The 18,154-nt window shown below is 44.1% G+C and overlaps 1 protein-coding gene across 1 annotated transcript in view; it reads right to left on the reverse strand.

Moving 5' to 3' along the window:
- Positions 1 to 18,154, reverse strand: part of LOC126334671 (esterase FE4-like) — a 79,966-nt gene that overhangs the window by 45,862 nt on the left and 15,950 nt on the right. The window contains exon 4 of the mRNA XM_049997136.1: positions 7,532 to 7,717. Coding sequence (XP_049853093.1) covers positions 7,532 to 7,717 — 186 coding nt within the window. The remainder of the gene's footprint in view (positions 1 to 7,531; positions 7,718 to 18,154) is intronic.

Consider the following 18,154-nt stretch of genomic DNA (forward strand, 5'->3'; position numbering starts at 1 on the left):
TTTCGCAGCAATGCAGGCTGCTATTCTCCCATGGAGACGATCGTAGAGATGCTGGATGTAGTGCTGTGGAACGGCTTGCCATGCCATTTCCACCTGGCGCCTCAGTTGGACCAGCGTTCGTGCTGGACGTGCAGACCGCGTGAGACGACGCTTCATCCAGTCCCAAACATGCTCAATGGGGGACAGATCCGGAGATCTTGCTGGCCAGGGTAGTTAACTTACACCTTCTAGAGCACGTTGGGTGGCACGGGATACATGCGGACGTGCATTGTCCTGTTGGAACAGCAAGTTCCCTTGCCGGTCTAGGAATGGTAGAACGATGGGTTCGATGACGGTTTGGATGTACCGTGCACTATTCAGTGTCCCCTCGACGATCACCAGAGGTGTACGGCCAGTGTAGGAGATCGCTCCCCACATCATGATGCCGGGTGTTGGCCCTGTGTGCCTCGGTCGTATGCAGTCCTGATTGTGGCGCTCACCTGCACGGCGCCAAACACGCATACGACCATCGTTGGCACCAAGGCAGAAGCGACTCTCATCGCTGAAGACGACACGTCTCCATTCGTCCCTCCATTCACGCCTGTCGCGACACCACTGGAGGCGGGCTGCACGATGTTGGGGCGTGAGCGGAAGACGGCCTAACGGTGTGCGGAACCGTAGCCCAGCTTCATGGAGACGGTTGCGAATGGTCCTCGCCGATACCCCAGGAGCAACAGTGTCCCTAATTTGCTGGGAAGTGGCGGTGCGGTCCCCTACGGCACTGGGTTGGATCCTACGGTCTTGGCGTGCATCCGTGCGTCGCTGCGGTCCGGTCCCAGGTCGACGGGCACGTGAACCTTCCGCCGACCACTGGCGACAACATCGATGTACTGTGGAGACCTCACGCCCCACGTGTTGAGCAATTCGGCGGTACGTCCACCCGGCCTCCCGCTTGCCCACTATACGCCCTCGCTCAAAGTCCGTTAACTGCACATACGGTTCACGTCCACGCTGTCGCAGCATGCTACCAGTGTTAAAGACTGCGATGGAGCTCCGTATGCCACGGTAAACTGGCTGACACTGACGGCGGCGGTGCACAAATGCTGCGCAGCTAGCGCCATTCGACGGCCAACACCGCGGTTCCTGGTGTGTCCGCTGTGCCGTGCGTGTGATCATTGCTTGTACAGCCCTCTCGCAGTGTCCGGAGCAAGTATGGTGGGTCTGACACACCGGTGTCAATGTGTTCTTTTTTCCATTTCCAGGAGTGTATATATGAAATGAACCATCTTATGAGGAAACACAATGGACTGACACAAAACCGAAGAAAGTCGAACATACCGAGGAAAAGCACAACAGATAGTATCGATAAACATAACATCTACGAAGTAGAAGATGTTACGCAATCCTGCTACCCTGGAAACGAACAGACGAGACAAGGAAGACGTAAGAGAGTTCCTAGCACAGGCAAAGAGAGCATTCCTTACGAAAATGTCTTCTAATGTCTACTGGTATTACGCAAATACGATGTATCGTAGTAAAGTGAAGTGTAAAGATTTTACATTCACTTGTGCGTGTAGAAAACATTCTGTATGCATTCTTATTTTTTGATGGAAGCATTAATTCATTCCTTAGAATCTTAAATAAATCAAAATTCACAATAATTTCCCCAGCGAAATGAAACATTTGTAAAACATTGACATAGTACTACGAACTACTTCACTGATTTCAACGTATCTCACTGTCTATGTGGAAGCTATTAAGTTATTAATAAATGTGTGTAACCTCTTAACTGTTTGGAACTGGATCAGCTTTTCTTCGTAATTAAAAGATTAGTCCGATCACACTCTGGAGCAGAATGGCTTTTCGATAAAAATGGGAATTGCACAGGAAAAATCGGGACTGTTGAAAGTACTACATGTGACGCATTGGCAATGAGGGATTAAAATAATAAACGAAATGAAATAATACATATAATGAAACTTCTGAAAGTTTTTAAGGGTGTTGCAGGTTAGGCGGTGGTGAGAAATAACTGTTAAGAAAAAAATTAGATACGTTGCGCCATTTCCGAGCGATTAGCACTGAAGTTAGCCAATCTGGCCTTTTTGCGCACAAATTCAAGCAGCCCGCAAGAGACGGTGGCGCCGAATGTGTTTGTCGTTTGGTTTCTGAAACCGAACAAGAGAGTGATACAAAAATTGGACACCGTTAGTTTAATATTACATGTGAGGCACAAAGGAACTGCATTACACAGTATTGCTTGGGCATGAGTTATCGCCCGTGATCCCGTCGGCCGCAGTTTCAAATACGCGCGCCACATTACTTCGCCGCGTTCCCTACAGCCGCCACCGCAGCAGGAGGGATCTGGCATCAACGATTACGCTGCTGCCAATGAGATGCAGGGAGCCCCCCCCCCCCCCCCCCACCTTCTGGAGCTCCAGCAGCGGGTGTACTTAAGTTCGAACATTCATGTACTGAGCTCTGAGCTCCTTTAGTGTCTGAGTTCAATAACATGTAAAGGCTTTCATAATGGCCAGGGCTCGTCATTTGCAGAATAGTGGTTCAAATGGCTCTTACCACTATGGGACTTAACATCTGAGGTCATCAGTCCCCTAGAACATAGAACTACTTAAACCTAACTAACCTAAGGACATCACACACATCCATGCCCGAGGCAGGATTCGAACCTGCGACCGTAGCGGTCACGCGGTTCCAGACTGAAGCGCCTAGAACCGCACGGCCACACCGGCCGGCTGCCGAATAGTCATAGTATTGAAGACTGAACTGTAAATCATTTGCATCGATACATATTTCGAGATTCAAAGCTACTATTAAGAACTGTCGCTGCTACTACAGCAAAAAATATCATGTATTATTTTTACTGCTTGATATTAGCTGGAGAATAAATTAATATCTGAATTCTCTGTTCATGAATAGCATCTGTTCATCGCTCCTTTATCCACTAAGGAACCACACAGCGTGCAAGGAAGTTGTGACAGGAGAGAGGTGAAGAAATAAAAACAATCCTGGCCATTAAAATCGCAACATCATGAAGCAGCAAAGTAACAAACGTTAAGCTGGCATGAGGTTCGCTACATATAGGACATGGATATGATCCACAGTTCGGCACACTCGTACAAAGTACGATGGGTGACACTATCCACGTTCTGCAGAGGTTTCACATTAGGAAGTTGTTGTAAGATGATATAACGCTTTGTGTAAGTAGGAGTATCGTCTACCATAATGTATCAGTATCAGACGCATCAGAAATGTCACCTAGCAAGCCTGGTTTCATCGTTCCATAACAATTCTTTACGCATTTGTCGCGATCTCATGATTGTCGGATAAATATGGAATAGACGCTTCGAGAAGCGCCGTATTCAGCGCCATGTAAGATCTCAATAATTCCACACGACGAACGCCTAAGGAACAAGAAAAGAAAACTGTGTTCCAACAGGCCTTCAAACCCCAACGGTACCAGCCGACCACCGTGTCATCCACAACCCATCTGGACTGGAGCGACGTGTGGTCACCACACCACTCTCCCATCCGTTATCAGTTTTCGTGACTGGCAACAGTAATTCTCAGTCAAGTAGCTCTTCTATTAGCTTCACGAGGGCTGAGTGCGCAACGCTTGCCAACAGTACTCGGCAAAACCACTTGGTCAACCAACAAAGTGCCAGCTAATCCCGACGCACATAACTTCGGTGACCTGACAGGAATCAATGTGAGCACTGTGGTATGGTGATTGGTAGCGCCTAAAGCCACCCATTCACAGGCCAACGAGTTCGCCGACCCATCCACCACTCGCATCCCTGCTGAGCAGGTCACTGTCCCGTCTGACTGTGTGTGGGCACCCTGTGATAGCAATAAAATCGTCCACACAAAGGCGAATGTGTCAGGCAGGCCTGCTTGTCAGGGAGAGTTGGTGGACTGGTCGGCCTGTGAATAGGTGACTTAAGAGGGCGTACAAGTTGTTAGTTGTTCACTAGGCTGTTGAGGATAGTACAGCCACATCATGTGGCTTGAGTCAGGAATCGTGTTGTTTGCACATGGACAGTGTACCGGTACATGGTACAAAATATTAAATCGTGTGAGGACAAGTGAGACAAAAAAAACAAAGTAAAATAAAAATTGTAAAAGAAAGAAAGCTCTGAAAATGGGCGTGGCAATGAGCTGTCATAAAGGTAATTTATAATGAAGTGAAGTAATAATGGTACAAACAGACTCTATAAAATAATTGTTTACGATCTTTGTGGTAATTAATTGTTCTTTTACTCACCTCCGTTTTTTGCTCACTCTCTGTCCTAGTCTCGAAGCTAAATCTTAAATAATATATGGTAATTTATGCTTATCATTTACTTCTCTTTCATATGCCTAGTGGCCTTCAGGCAGAACTAAACATTTTGTTTGTAAGGTTTTCAGTACACTGGGTAATTAACAAGAACGGACAAACAATCGACCATTCGTGGCAGACATCTTGCATAGGAATAATTTCATTGCGTTCCGTCACCAACGGACGCTTTAAAAGACTCACCATAATTATTAAGGAAAAGAAAGTGAATATATTAATTTATGTAGTATTAAGGTAAAAACAAAGAACATTCAGCTAAGTTCAGATATTGGCCGCTTCTCGACAGGACAAAGATTATTACGTTTAAAAAAGGGAAATACCTTCTTTCATTACAAGGTTTCTTTTAACTAAATTTCACTATAGTAAAGATACCCTGCAGCAATATTTTAATGTGATAGCACGAAGTACAATCCCTGAGATTAAGTTTACGTTTTTTTGTCAGTATGAACGCTCCAGGGAGACATAAATTTTAACAAATTCTAAAACCGCTTCACGCAATCCTATATTAACAAGGCAGTGAGTCACGCGCTGTTAAATAATTAGAGCTCAGAGAACTATTTTACGAAAGTACAGATTATGATCCCCCATATTATCATAATTCTTTCTTGTGTCCCCTTCGTCGAATAAGTGCTCTATTCACGCTCTTGCTGGGTGTAAATATCAGTAATGTTAAGCGGTAAGATCTTCTTACACTCTTTTCGTCACATTCGTTGTGTACACCGTAAGTCAATTATTCAGAATGACAGTCACAATCGCATTATTTATTTTGCCGCCAACCGGTTTCAACCCGCAATGGGGCCATCTTCAGGACAATTTACACCATTTGGTAGTCACGCTGCCTTGGTACCTAGTTACCAACCGTGAACAGGCAGGGTGACGACTCCAGCAAGAGACCAAATGGTGTAAATTATCTTGAAGATGACCACATTGCAGGTTGAAACCGGTTGGCGGCAAAATAAATAATGCGACTGTCGTTCTGAATAATTAATTATAAGTAAATTAATCGCCGTTTATCTCCATATAACTATATTGTCTAAAAATTTACACCGTAAGTATACTTGACACAGTGTTCAGACCAGGTCGGTAGCGGTACAAATAATGTGAGCACTGTGGTATGGCGATTGGCAGCACCTAAAGCCACCCATACTCAGGCCAACGAGTTGGCCAACCCATCCACCCCTCCCCACCATGTGCCGAGCAGGTCACGGTCCCACCTGGCCATGTGTGGGCACCCTGCGACTGTGTAGCGGATGGAGTGTGGAGTGGCAGATAGAGGTCAGAGCTGCTCCAATGGAGATCATGCAGCAGGACCCCAGACCCGACAGCTGTAAGGTCGTCCACACAAAGGAGAATGTGTCAGGCAGACCTGCTTGCCAGGGAGAGTTGGTGGACTGGTCGGCCTTGAATAGGTGACTTACGAGGTCGCCCAAGTTGTTCACTAGGCTGTTCAGGATAGTACAGCCACATCACGTGGCTTGAGTCAGGAGTTGTGCTTGTTTGCAGCAACGTAAGTACTCACACATACAGCACGACGGTGTCTGAATCACCACGGACTATAAAATGAGAGTGAGGACTATAAACATTGGTATCTGCCATATGGATCTAGAACCTAGTGTGATGGTGCTGGGTGCCAGTGGGTACAAACCACGATCACCTCTGGTTCGTATAGCCAGTCTTAGACCTGTCACCACATACTATGTCTGATCAACCCTGGGATAGAGTTGAAGCAGCGTGAAATTACAGACTCCTGCCAAGTTCAGTTCCACTCGGTACCCAGATAGGTCAGAGCCAGCGTTGCTGCGTACTACAGTTCTTACCCTTTAGGGGAGAGTCATGCAGTATCAGACACTACTGTGATTTCGCTTTGCGTCTCCAAACAGCAGAAGTGTACAGTAAGCAGATACAAGCGTGTTTGTCCATGTGCACTAGAGTCCAACATCTTGTTCCTCTCTCCAATGCTTTTTCTGCTCTGAGTGCTTGAAGTCGGTGCTGTTTCTCTTAGTGCACGGAAGATATTTTGAGGTCTGTAGTACACGTTTTTATGGCATGTGATTAATTTACTTTGGCTATCTATGTTAAGGAATGACACCTAACAAACGTTTCATGAGAATTTATATAAAATATGGCTAGATCCTACTGCATGTTTCCTGTATAGTAATTTCAAATGTTAATGTATATTTTCTTCTTTATACTTGTTTTCAGATTGAAATGGCGGGAAATGAAAAGAAAAGAGGAAAACAGAATGAAGATTGCATGAAAATTGTTTTCAGTAAGGTTATGTGTAACAAAATGAGCGCGAGGGAGGTAGCTGAAGCGTTATCAACAATTAGAAAAGATAAAAGTCGGCGTCGAAGAGAAGACATGAAAACCAGAAAAAAATCTGAAAGAAAGTCAAAGAAAGAACTTACGTTGGATGTTCCAAAATAAAATAACAGAGCAAAGGCTGGTTATTGAAAGCCAATTACAAAGTGGCAAAGAAAACTCCAATTTACTGGAAATGATGGGTCAACAGAACAGACTGAAAGGAGAGCTATGTGCTTGTAGTCATCTGAAGAAGACTGGGCGCTGTGTCCAAGCGTGCAGGTTGAGCACATGTGGGATGTAAGGGACAGAAGAATATTTTGTCTTTCCTATGCCTGTAAAACAGCGAGCTAAATATTCGTGAACTGAGTAACAATAAGTTCCCATGCTATCTATTCTATACTTATTTAACAATTGCCAGTGCAATGTATCATTGACAACCGATGTTATCACAGAAAAATCGATGGCCGGAATTACAAAACACTTTCTAGAAGCCTTGTAACTGTACCTCTTTTACTTTTGATGCAATGAAGTACTATAAATAAAACATAATAATTATTACACATGTCTTGAGGTAAGAAAACAGAATATTAATATTCCCACTAACCACCATAGTTATACAGTAGTAAAGTCAAAAAAATTATCCTACTCAATACTGCACGGCTCTCTCCTATAATCCAAACCATCTACAAACTTAATAACGTGTGCTTCGTATGATACTGTATACACAGAAAAGATAAAATATCGCTGCTCGTCTCCGTTTCTGGAACTGTAATTTTGATGGTGTGTACATTTCCACATACTTTGCGCGATGAGCACCACGCAAATAACTCGACGGAGGATACGAGACCACAGGATTGCGTGATGGAATCGAGGGAAGTACAGGCCGGTGGCTCTCACCCTTAGCTAGCGGCGACATCATCAGCGCGTGGCAAGACCAGCCGCCTGCGCTGACCCCGAAGATGGTGACGTTGTCAGGATCCCCGCCGAAGCTGGCGATGTTGTCGCGCACCCAGCGCAACGCCATCACCTGGTCCTTGAAGCCCATGTTGCCGGGCACCACGGAGTCGCCGGTAGCCAGGAAACCTACCACACACCAGTACATCTTATAAGTTTCCATTTATGTTTAAATTACACGAAAATTTTTATCCTTATTCTTTTGACACAAGTAAACGAATTTTTACGAATTTCAGTACTAGTCGGTTAGTCGTACATGTGAGGGTCATTTCATAAAAATGAACAGGTTGGCACCTGTAGAGTGAATAACTTATCGAGATTGTTCGTTTTGTCTAGTGTAAGCCAACACCTGTGGAGGAAGGTCGTGTTTTGTTTTCACTGACGTATTTTGTTTTGTAATAACGGAAGTAGATGTAGATGTAGAAGTTAGAAATGACGTTCTCACTGTTTTCGTGTTCTGTATTTGTTGAACATCAAAGATCGTACAGTAAGGTCGAAAAGTTGCATGACATAAATCGGATCGAAATTTGTAGTGCTTTAAGTGAGTTTTCTTTAACAGTGGACTCTTCGTCGTTTGACCAATCGTTTTGTGAACATTGTGTGGACATAAACAATGGTCCATGACCAGGAAGGCCAAAAACATAAGCAGATGAACGAATTCTGAAACTTATAGCAGAAGCTCTCGAAAATCATCATGGAACAAGTTGTGGTACTTCGGAAGATACAGGAATTCGATCTTGCACTATACGGTAATTTGACTATTGACAGAAATTACTGCGCGATGGCTCCCTCGCTGATTGAGTGCTGAATAGAACTGCAACCGCCTAGAGTTCCCAACGTTGGTGAAACAAACATTTTTGAAAGTCAAGTTTTCTCGTATCGAATCGTGGCAGTTGACGAAATGTCGGTTAGAGACTTCAAGCCGGAACTGAAATGACTCTCGAACGAATGTAGAGTTCAATTTTCCACATGGATGATCTCAGCAGTTTGGTCTCATAAGACCTTCCCACAAATTTCCAAATTTCATTCAGTAACTGCATGGTAAAAAAGGAAGAAACACGACCTCAGCTGGTCGAGTACAGGCAATTCATAATGCATGAAAGGTCGTCCACACATCGATAGCATCGTAGCTGATAAACTGCGCGAAAATGTTTCGCGAACAGGCGCGGATTCTGTGTTCGTTCCTTTGGCCTTTGGAGGCGGACGAGCGTTACAGGCTCTTCAAGCCTTCCTCCCCCCCCCCCCCCCCCCCCCCAACCCCACCCCAATTAAACTTGCCGTTCACACTTTCGATGTACCACAGACTTCTACAATAATAATTAATATAAGGGGCAGTCAAATGTAAATAAGCCAGACGGGAAAATGTAAGTAACCAGTTGTTTACTGTTTCAAAAGTAATCGTCATAACTGTTAACACATGTATCCCACTGTAAGACAAGACGCTCAGTGCCTTAATGGAAAATTGTCTGTGGTTGCCTGCAGAACCATGATTGCGCCCAGATGTGCACCTCTTGGTCCGACACTAATCGACGGCCACCAGTTTCTTCAGATCTCCAAAACTATGGTCAGAGACTGGGACTTTATGGAGAATGTGTAAGGATTTCCCAGCGAATCTTGGCTCGACCTTATATACAGTGTGGACAGATTGGTCTCGGGGCAGCTGTTTCGACTCCCAGTGTAGCATTTCCGATGAATGATGCTATTCGCTGTCAGAGTTTATCTCCTGCTGTCCACACACGGCATCTGTTATAGGCCACGTATATATAGAGAAAGAAAACATAGAATGTAGCTGCTTCTGGTAGACATGAGTGACAGTGTGTGATTGAAATGACTGGTCGGGGCCAAGAAACCACATAATTTTGGTATATAAAGTGAATCGATGGATTTCAGACGTTGTTGCAGATTAGTCATTTTCACAGACGGGTCAGTAACCAGCATACACAACACGTCTATCCATGCCAAGCTATTTACTAACTTTACTTATTAATACGCACAAATCAATACACGTATAATGACTAGACATCCATATTTTTAGCTCTAAACAAATTAATAATGGCTCCAGTACCCAAATCAGTTCAGTGGTTCTAAGGAGGCTTTTCTTGGTTGTAAGAAAAATGCCAGAGTTGACGTTCCCCAGCCGTTTAGCTCAAATGGATCTCTCTGTGCCTTACTTCCGGCTATCAGTTTGGCTTTATGGCGCGTCTTATGGCGGGCGGAACCTGAAAGAGTCCTCGTGCCAGGAATCGAACGTGAACAATTCAAAAAGTCGGTGGTGAAATGTCAATTGCAAGAGCTGCATAGATATTATGGGTATTAGGCCATGGCCTAAGGCAGTGGTTTTCAATCTTTATCGACTAAGCATCCTCTTGTCGCTTTGAAATGGTGACCAGGGCACACCGGCCCCGCGTCCCATTTAACACCACCGCGACGTCGGCACCACAGATCTTCTTGGTGTAAAATCGAAGTATACCTTCTATGCAAACTCTTATGTACTTAGCAATGCCATAATCACAGCTGAAAAATGAGAAAAATGGTTCAAATTGATCTGAACACTATGGGACTTAACATCTATGGTCATCAGTTCCCTATAACTTAGAACTACTTAAACCTAACTAACCTAAGGACAGCACACAACACCCAGTCAGAAAAATGGGAAAGATTTTATAAATAAATCTGTATTTAGATTACGTAAATTTACTTTTATTTATGTCCAAATATATTTTTAAAAAACAATTTCAACGAAATTTTCGAAGTTTCCTTCTTCAAAACTAAAACGTATATTTCACAATACTGAACACATTTCTGTAAAATTTGATACTTTTAACATATTGGTATTCACTGTAAGAATGATCAAAGAGGTATTTTCTTCAGACGAATAATTAAAATTGAGTATTACGATGACAGAATGACAATTTACTTATAATGGGGAAGACATTCTACGGGCAAGAATGAATAATTCGAACTTAAACTACTAGTTTATAGACAAGGAGAACATAAAAACAATGATGTAGGTAGAAATTTATCTTTAATGAACAGAAGATTAATATTAAAGTGTCCAAAAGTCAGTGATATCTGCCAATCACGGACGCAGCTCCATCGGTTGGACACGCAAGTATGTTAGCAAAAGGATTTTGTGTATTCTTTAAAAATATATTCCAATTTATAACAGAGAGAAGAGTATTTTGTATAGTTGGTTAAATTTCTGGAAGAAACATTTCCTATATTACCTCGAATTTCCGATTAATGAATTAGGTCCCCAGCAAAGGTTCCTTGACTATAGCTAACGGTTCATCAATACGCATTACAAATTCTCTGTTCTTCAACGCATCAAAAAACTTATGTTGCACATCAAAAGCTAACTCGTCAACTCGTCAATTCCTCTTGAAACTGTAATCACTGAATGAAACTGATTTCATCGTGCCACATGCGTCGCGACCTGACATAGTACCAGCAGTTTCTTTTACTGCGTGTAATACGTTTCCCTAATAGTGCATGATCTCCCCTCCCCCCTCCCCCCCCCCCCACACACACACACATTTCTATATTAATAACGAGGCATTCAAGGTGTTGAGCTCTCCGTCTCACTTTTTTCCCAGCCCAGTACACTTTGTGACTGCACTTGTGTCGTCTAGCTGCAGCACCGGACCTTTTAGTTACCAGCAGCGATTAGATGTGTGTCTCAACCAGCTCTGCAGCGAGCGGAACTCATTATATTTGGCTACTTCTTATAATAAAGGTTTTCTTTGTGTCAGACACCTCCTGTTCTGGTTTCCTATTTGACAAGAAATAAGGTGAAGACAGTGAGTTCTCTTGCACTGTACAATCAGAATCTAAGTGTCTGAACACATGTGCCAGAGCCCACTTGCCTCAAAAGTTGCGATTCTCAAAATTAGATTTTAAAGCTTGGAGCAATGAAATAGGCTTACCCATTGAGTTAGAATAAAATTTTGCTACCGGGCCCCTTTGTCGGCGGCGGCGCGTCATTCCACGCCAGACCAGCAGCCGCTACACACAGCGGTCGTGGAGGTCACGGAAGTTCTCAGTGATTATCCCAGTAATGACACCACCACCTCGCCCGGTACCGGTGCTTCGCCTGCCGTACAGCAGCGGACATTCGAGCATGAGGAAGAGAAGACAACCGACGAAAGAACAGCACTCGCCGTGGAACACTACAGCAACCAAACAAAGGAAGTAGCCAGCTTATCGCATCAGTGCGCGGATAAAGCGTTGCCAGAGAGCCCCGCAGCTGAATCTGCACTTGCAAACTCTTCTAGTATTGCACCAGTTCGTGATACAAACATTGCTGCTCCCTCCCGCAGGTTAGCTTATTCCGTGAAGAAAAACAACCATTATCGAAGCAGTGACATTGGCCCTTTCTGTACATATGTTGAAGGAAGTGCAGGAAATGTTTTTAGGCTGCATCCGATGGCAACTTGTGTACACAACGAATTCACAGAGCAGCCAAGACATTACAAATTTCTTAATAATAGGACGGAACAGAATCAAAGTTAATTAATTTTTTATATCTGGAATTCACAGTCATGTAGAACTTTATGAAAGACATCATATTAACGCCAGTGACTGTAACACTTTTTTTATTTTACGATTGTAGTTACGGCTTTAGGCCATTATCAAATGCCACAAAAATCTGTACTTGATAATGACCTAAGGCCAAAATTGCAATCGTGAAATAAAGAAAATGTTACAGTCACTGGCGTAAATATGATGTCTTTCATAAAGAACTTGACTCTCCCAGAGCAGCTAACTTATTGTTGGAGTCCCCGGTATTTACTGCTCACCAACTATAAAACTGAAAACCAAGTCACGCCATAACGCGCCAGGGCGTAATCAGAAACGTTGACACCAGCTTAATTGAATAAGAACTTCTGCATACACGATAGTTTCACCCCAAACCATCTTGAAAGTCAGGCGCACGTCAAAAAAGATGATGACAGGCGGAATTACCTCTACCACAATATTTGGCACGTGTGTGGTTCGGTTTGCTTCGCAAGTACTGCCAGACTTTGTTTCACATTACGGCATGTGATCCCGGTGGATATACGTGACCCTTCCGTGCGGCAATGTTTTAATTTTCTCAGATTTAATCATGTAAGCAGCCAGTGCCGCCAAATGTGGAGGAGATGATGCGCGAGCCGACTGCCCGTCCACTGAGCCGAGGTGTGTTCACTGAAACCAGGCGCATGAGGCGATAAACCGCGAGTAGTAGGCGCGCCAGAGGTGCATTAAGGAAATCGCTACCAGCCAAGGTAGCCGAGACGGCTATCTCACATAGGCCGTATGCCGAAGCAGCGCAATCTCTACCATCCGTGCATTATTAACGAGCCTTCTCACCTCTGCGGGCTCAGCCGCACAGATATACAGCTACAAAGCAGCGACGCCAGGCCGCCCGCCCAGGACCTGCGCCCCAATGGAGGCTACCTCCATCTCTACACCCGGACACACTGCCCCTGCGACAGATCCGCAGTAATCCGTGCCCACCGCAACACCACTCTACCATGTCACTGGAAAGCTCTAGTAACAGAAGTTTTACTCTGGAGATGGAAACAGGTAGAATGTCCGTTCCAGGATCACTCATTTTGCAAGAAAAACTTTTCAATCTTATCGTGCGGGTCATTAACGAAACCCAAACAGCACCACAAGGACCAGTCGATTTCGCAGCGTTACCAGATGTTACTGGAAACCCTGATTCAGGAAAACAGTGATTAAAATTCTACAATGGGATGCCAGGTCGATCATTTCCAACAAAGGAACCCTGCGAAGAGAATTACCTTCACTTGGTTTAAACCACATTCATTGTTCTCGCTTCCAGGCTTTCACAATTTTCGGAAAGACAGTCATGACGGAAAAGGCGAAGTAGCAATGTTCGTTCGATCCTCAGTTCCTGCTTCTGCTACATACGACGACCACACACATAAAGAGGCTTTCAGGCTGTAGCGGCGAACACTCACTTCAAGACTTTAGACCTCTCCATAGTGGCACTATAAACCGTCCAAGAACCAAAATCGAAACTGATGTGTGGCATACATTGGTCAATCACCGCGCGCCCCCTTTCCTGTTTTGTAGAGACTTCAATGCGCACCATATGACCTGGTGATGCGAAATGAATGATGGATCTGGAGCAGCTGTTTTGGACATCATATTAATTCAGTTTACATATTCTGAACATCGGTTGCCCAACACTCATCCCGGGACCTGGAAGACGTTCGTCTGCAATAAACATGACTCTGCGTTCTTCGAATATCTTTCAAAAATTTAAGTGGGAGGTCTGCCGCTACCCACTGGGATCTGATCACTTGGTATTCGAATAATTACGATAAATCAGAGTCGGAGGCATATAAAACAAATATCAAGGAACACCTTCACGCAGGTTTCTTGCAAGGGCCCGCAGACGAACGTTACAATCTGTTCTTTTCCCTCGTCTACATTTACGTCATTACTCTGCTCTTCACAATAAAGTGCCTGGCAGAGGGTTGAATGAACCACCTTCAAGCTGTCTCTCTACGTTCCACTCTCGACCGGCACGCGTGAAAAACGAGCACTTAAATTTTTCTGTCCGAGCCCTGAATTCTCTTATTTTATCGTGATGATCAGTTTTCCCTATGTAGGTGGGTACCAACAGAATGTTTTCGCAATCAGAGGAGAAAACTGGCGATTGAAATTTCATGAGAAGATCCCGTCGCAACGAAAAACGCCTTTGTTTTAATGATTACCACTCCAATTCACGTATCATGTCTGTGACACTATCTCCCCTATTTCACGATAATACAAAACGAGCCGCCCTTATCTGTACTTTTTCGATGTCATCCGTCAGTCCCATCTGACGCAGATCCCACACCGCACAGCAATACTCCAGAATAGGGAGGACAAGCGTGGTGTAAGTAGTCTCTTTAGTAGACCTGTTGCACCTTCTAAGTGTTTTGCCAGTGAATCGCCGTCTTTGGTTTGCTCTACCCACGTTGTTATCTATGTGATCGTTCCAATTTAGGTTATTTGTTATTGTAATCCCTAAGTATTTAGTTGAGTTTACAGCCTTCAGATTTGTGTGGCTTATCGCGTAATCGAAATTTAGCTGATGTCTTTTAGTACTCATGTGAATAACTTCACACTTTTCCTTATTCAGGGTCAATTGCCACTTATCGCACCATACAGATATCTTATCTAAATCATTTTGCAAGTAGTTTGATCACCTGATGGCTTTACAAGAAGGTAAATGACAGCATCATCTGCAAACAATCTAAGACGGCTTCTCAGATTGTCTCCTATGTCGTTAATATAGATCAGGAACAATAGAGGGCCTATAACACTTCCTTGGGGAACGCAGGATATTACTTCTGTTGTACTCGATGGTTTCCGTCTATTACTACGAACTCTGACCTTTCTGACAGGAAATCACGAATCCAGTCGCACAACTGAAGCGATACTCCGTAGACATGCAGTTCGGTTAGAAGACGTTTGTGAGGAACGGTGTCGAAAGCCTTCTGGAAATCTAAGAATATGGAATCAATTTGACATCCCCTGTCGATAGCACTTATTACTTCATGAGTATAAAGAGCTAGTTGTGTTTCTCAAGAACGATATTTTATGAAACCGTGCTGACTATGTGTCAATAAATCGTTTTCTTCGAGGTACTTCATAATGTTCGAATACAGTATATGTTCCAATAATAAGCAAGGCGGCCGTATTTTCCAAATTCCAGGTCAGAGCGATACGGAGGGCGAAAGGTCTTTCAGTTCCATGGTGGAAGCAGGAATGCTCAAGACAAGTTGCTAAACAAAAGCTAACTTACAGCCTCTATAAACGAGAAAGCACTTGGGCGAAATATCTCAAATACAAATTGGTATCCGCCGTTACCAAAAGGCTTTTGAAACAGCGAAAAATCAGTCTTGGAAACAGTTTTGTGAGACACCAGAGAAACACCGTTGTCTTCGGTTTGATCCACCATACGCAAATTTCGAAACAGGTGCCTGTTGTGTAAAGGTTTACATGGCAGGCTGAATGACTTCGCACAAATCGTCACGCCCCCATTGGTCATCTCTGAACCACTACCAACCTCGCATGATGCTTCTCCTTCGTCCCTGGCATCGAATCAAACCTTAATGACTCCATTTCAGTTCTCAGAACTGCGAAACGTCTTACAAGGAACCAGAAATGCTGCTCCAGGACATGACGACATCCACCACAAAATGCTGGCCAATTTGCAGGGCGGAGTCTCACACATATAACTCGTTATCTATAATCATTTGTGGGAATTTAGCAGTTTCCCGGACGAATGGCACACTTACGTAATTGTTCTCATACTCAAGGCCAGCAAAGACCCGAATTTGGGTGGTTCGTACTGTCCCATCGCTCTTTCTTCTTTCGCGTTTAAGTCATTAGAAAGGATCATAAATCGCCGTTTGGAATGGTGGTTTAAGAGGAACCCCTTCTGCCCCGCTCTCAATATAATTTCGAAAAGGCAGAGACACGATAGACAGCCCAAATCTCTTACCAGGTTTAGCAGTATGAAAACGTAATTTAGTTGCAATAATTATACTTCTGTTGCTTGAAACTGATAAGCAATATTTATTCATAATAATCTCCATTGCTATTTATACATTTCTCCCACCTCTCCGGCAGGCTGTGAATTCCATGCCAAAAAATGTTCTTCTTTTGAAGCGAACCAGTCAGCGAACCATTTTTGTACATTTTCATACGAATTGTTGTTCTGCGAGAGCGTGTCCCAGTGATGAAGAAAGATGATAATCGGATGGAGTCAAGTCTGGAGAATAAGCAGCTCCACTGAACTCCTCGATCGTTTCCCTGGGCCGTTTTGCTGTGTGATGGGGCGTTATCATGGAGAAATATGACTTTGTTTTGCGTTTTTTTCCATATTCCGGTCGTTTTTCACGTAATGCTCGGTTTAAATCGATCATTTGTTGTTGGTAGCGATCAGTGTTAACGGTTTCACCAGGTTTTAGCAGTTCATAATAGATGCCACCCTTCTGATGCCACCAAGCACAAAGCATTGTCTCTTTTCCAAAGCGATTTGGCCTTACAGTGGATGTCGATGGTTTGCCTGGATTCACTCATGATTTACGACGCTTAGGATTCTCAAAATAAATCCATTTTTTCATCAGCTGTCACTATTCCAGGGAGAAACGACTTTCTTTTGTATCTGGCAAGCAGTATTTCACAAGTGGTCTTTAGATTTGCATGCTGTCTTTCATTTAGTTCATGCGGAAGGTATTTTGTCACTTTCTGCACCTTTCCCACAGCTTTCAACCGAAGAAAACGGCATTCTGCGTCAGACCCAACTGTTCCGCTAGCTCCTGTTGAGTTTGAGTATCATCTTCATCCAATAAGGCTTTCAATTCTTTGTCTTCGAAATTTTTCCGTGGTTTCCGGCGCTCGTCGTTACTCACCTCAAAATCACCACGTTTGAATTTTTTTAACCACTCGAAACACTGTGTTTTCCCAAAAGCTTAGTCGCCGAAAGCTTCGACAAGCATTCCATGCGATTCTGCAGAAATTTTCTTCAAATGATAACAGAAAACCAGTGCTGTCCACAAATCGTAGTTGGTAGGCACAAAACTGGACATGTTCACGGGTTGGAAACAGATACGACGTATAGAATTTGGCTACTGTGTGTTAAGATTCGTCGTCAGCCGTTACAGGAAGCAGATGGCGCTGCAGGCGCGATCTCACTGGCCCTACACTGACGCCTAGCGCCATCCATAGGGAAATTCCGGTTTCATACTTTACACCTGGTAACTTACCGACGTACAACATATTTATGCTTCTAATGGTTACGTGATGGCATTTTTTCTCGATGTTTGCGGTGCGTATGATAGCGTGGATGCGAGCATCCTGATACGGAAGCTAGTGTCAGACCTTATTACCCGCAATGTTTAGTCTCTCCTACGGCAACGTGTAAATCTACGTCAGGCGACAGGACGATACATTGTATGGACCGAGTGTACAGAGAACTGCCGCAAGTCCTATCTTTCATGCAGTGTACTCGTCAGACCGTAACACAATTTTTGGTCCTTCAGTAAAAGTCCTAATGTACGCCGATGACATTTGCATGTACACGTTTCCTCTCGGCTTGAGGATGACGCTAAGGTGGTTGGATCGAGCGGCTTACGCACTGTATTCACGTAAGTGTAGAACTGGACTGAATCTGGAAGATACCAAATCTTCGTCGGCCGCTGTGACCGAGCGGTTCTAGGCTCTTCAGTCAGGAACCGCGCTGCTGTTACCGTCGCAGGCTCGAATCCTGCCTCGGGCATGTATGTGTATGATGTCCTGAGTTAGGTTTAAGAAGTTCTAAGTCTAGGAGACTGATGACCTCAGATGTTAAGTCGCATAGTGCTTAGAGCCATTTGAACCATATCTTTGGCGGTTGTCTTAACACGGCAGAGATGGACAACAACAACACCCGAGAAACGATTAGGGTCTTTTACTATTCCAGAAAGAAGGTCAGTCAAATGGCTTGGACTCTTTGTCGACAGCAGACTGATGTGGGCACGCCAAGTGGAATATTTGATTTTCAAGGTCTATCGATTA

The sequence above is a fragment of the Schistocerca gregaria genome, chromosome 2, assembly GCF_023897955.1.
Source record: "Schistocerca gregaria isolate iqSchGreg1 chromosome 2, iqSchGreg1.2, whole genome shotgun sequence".
Classification (NCBI taxonomy): Eukaryota; Metazoa; Arthropoda; class Insecta; order Orthoptera; family Acrididae; genus Schistocerca; species Schistocerca gregaria.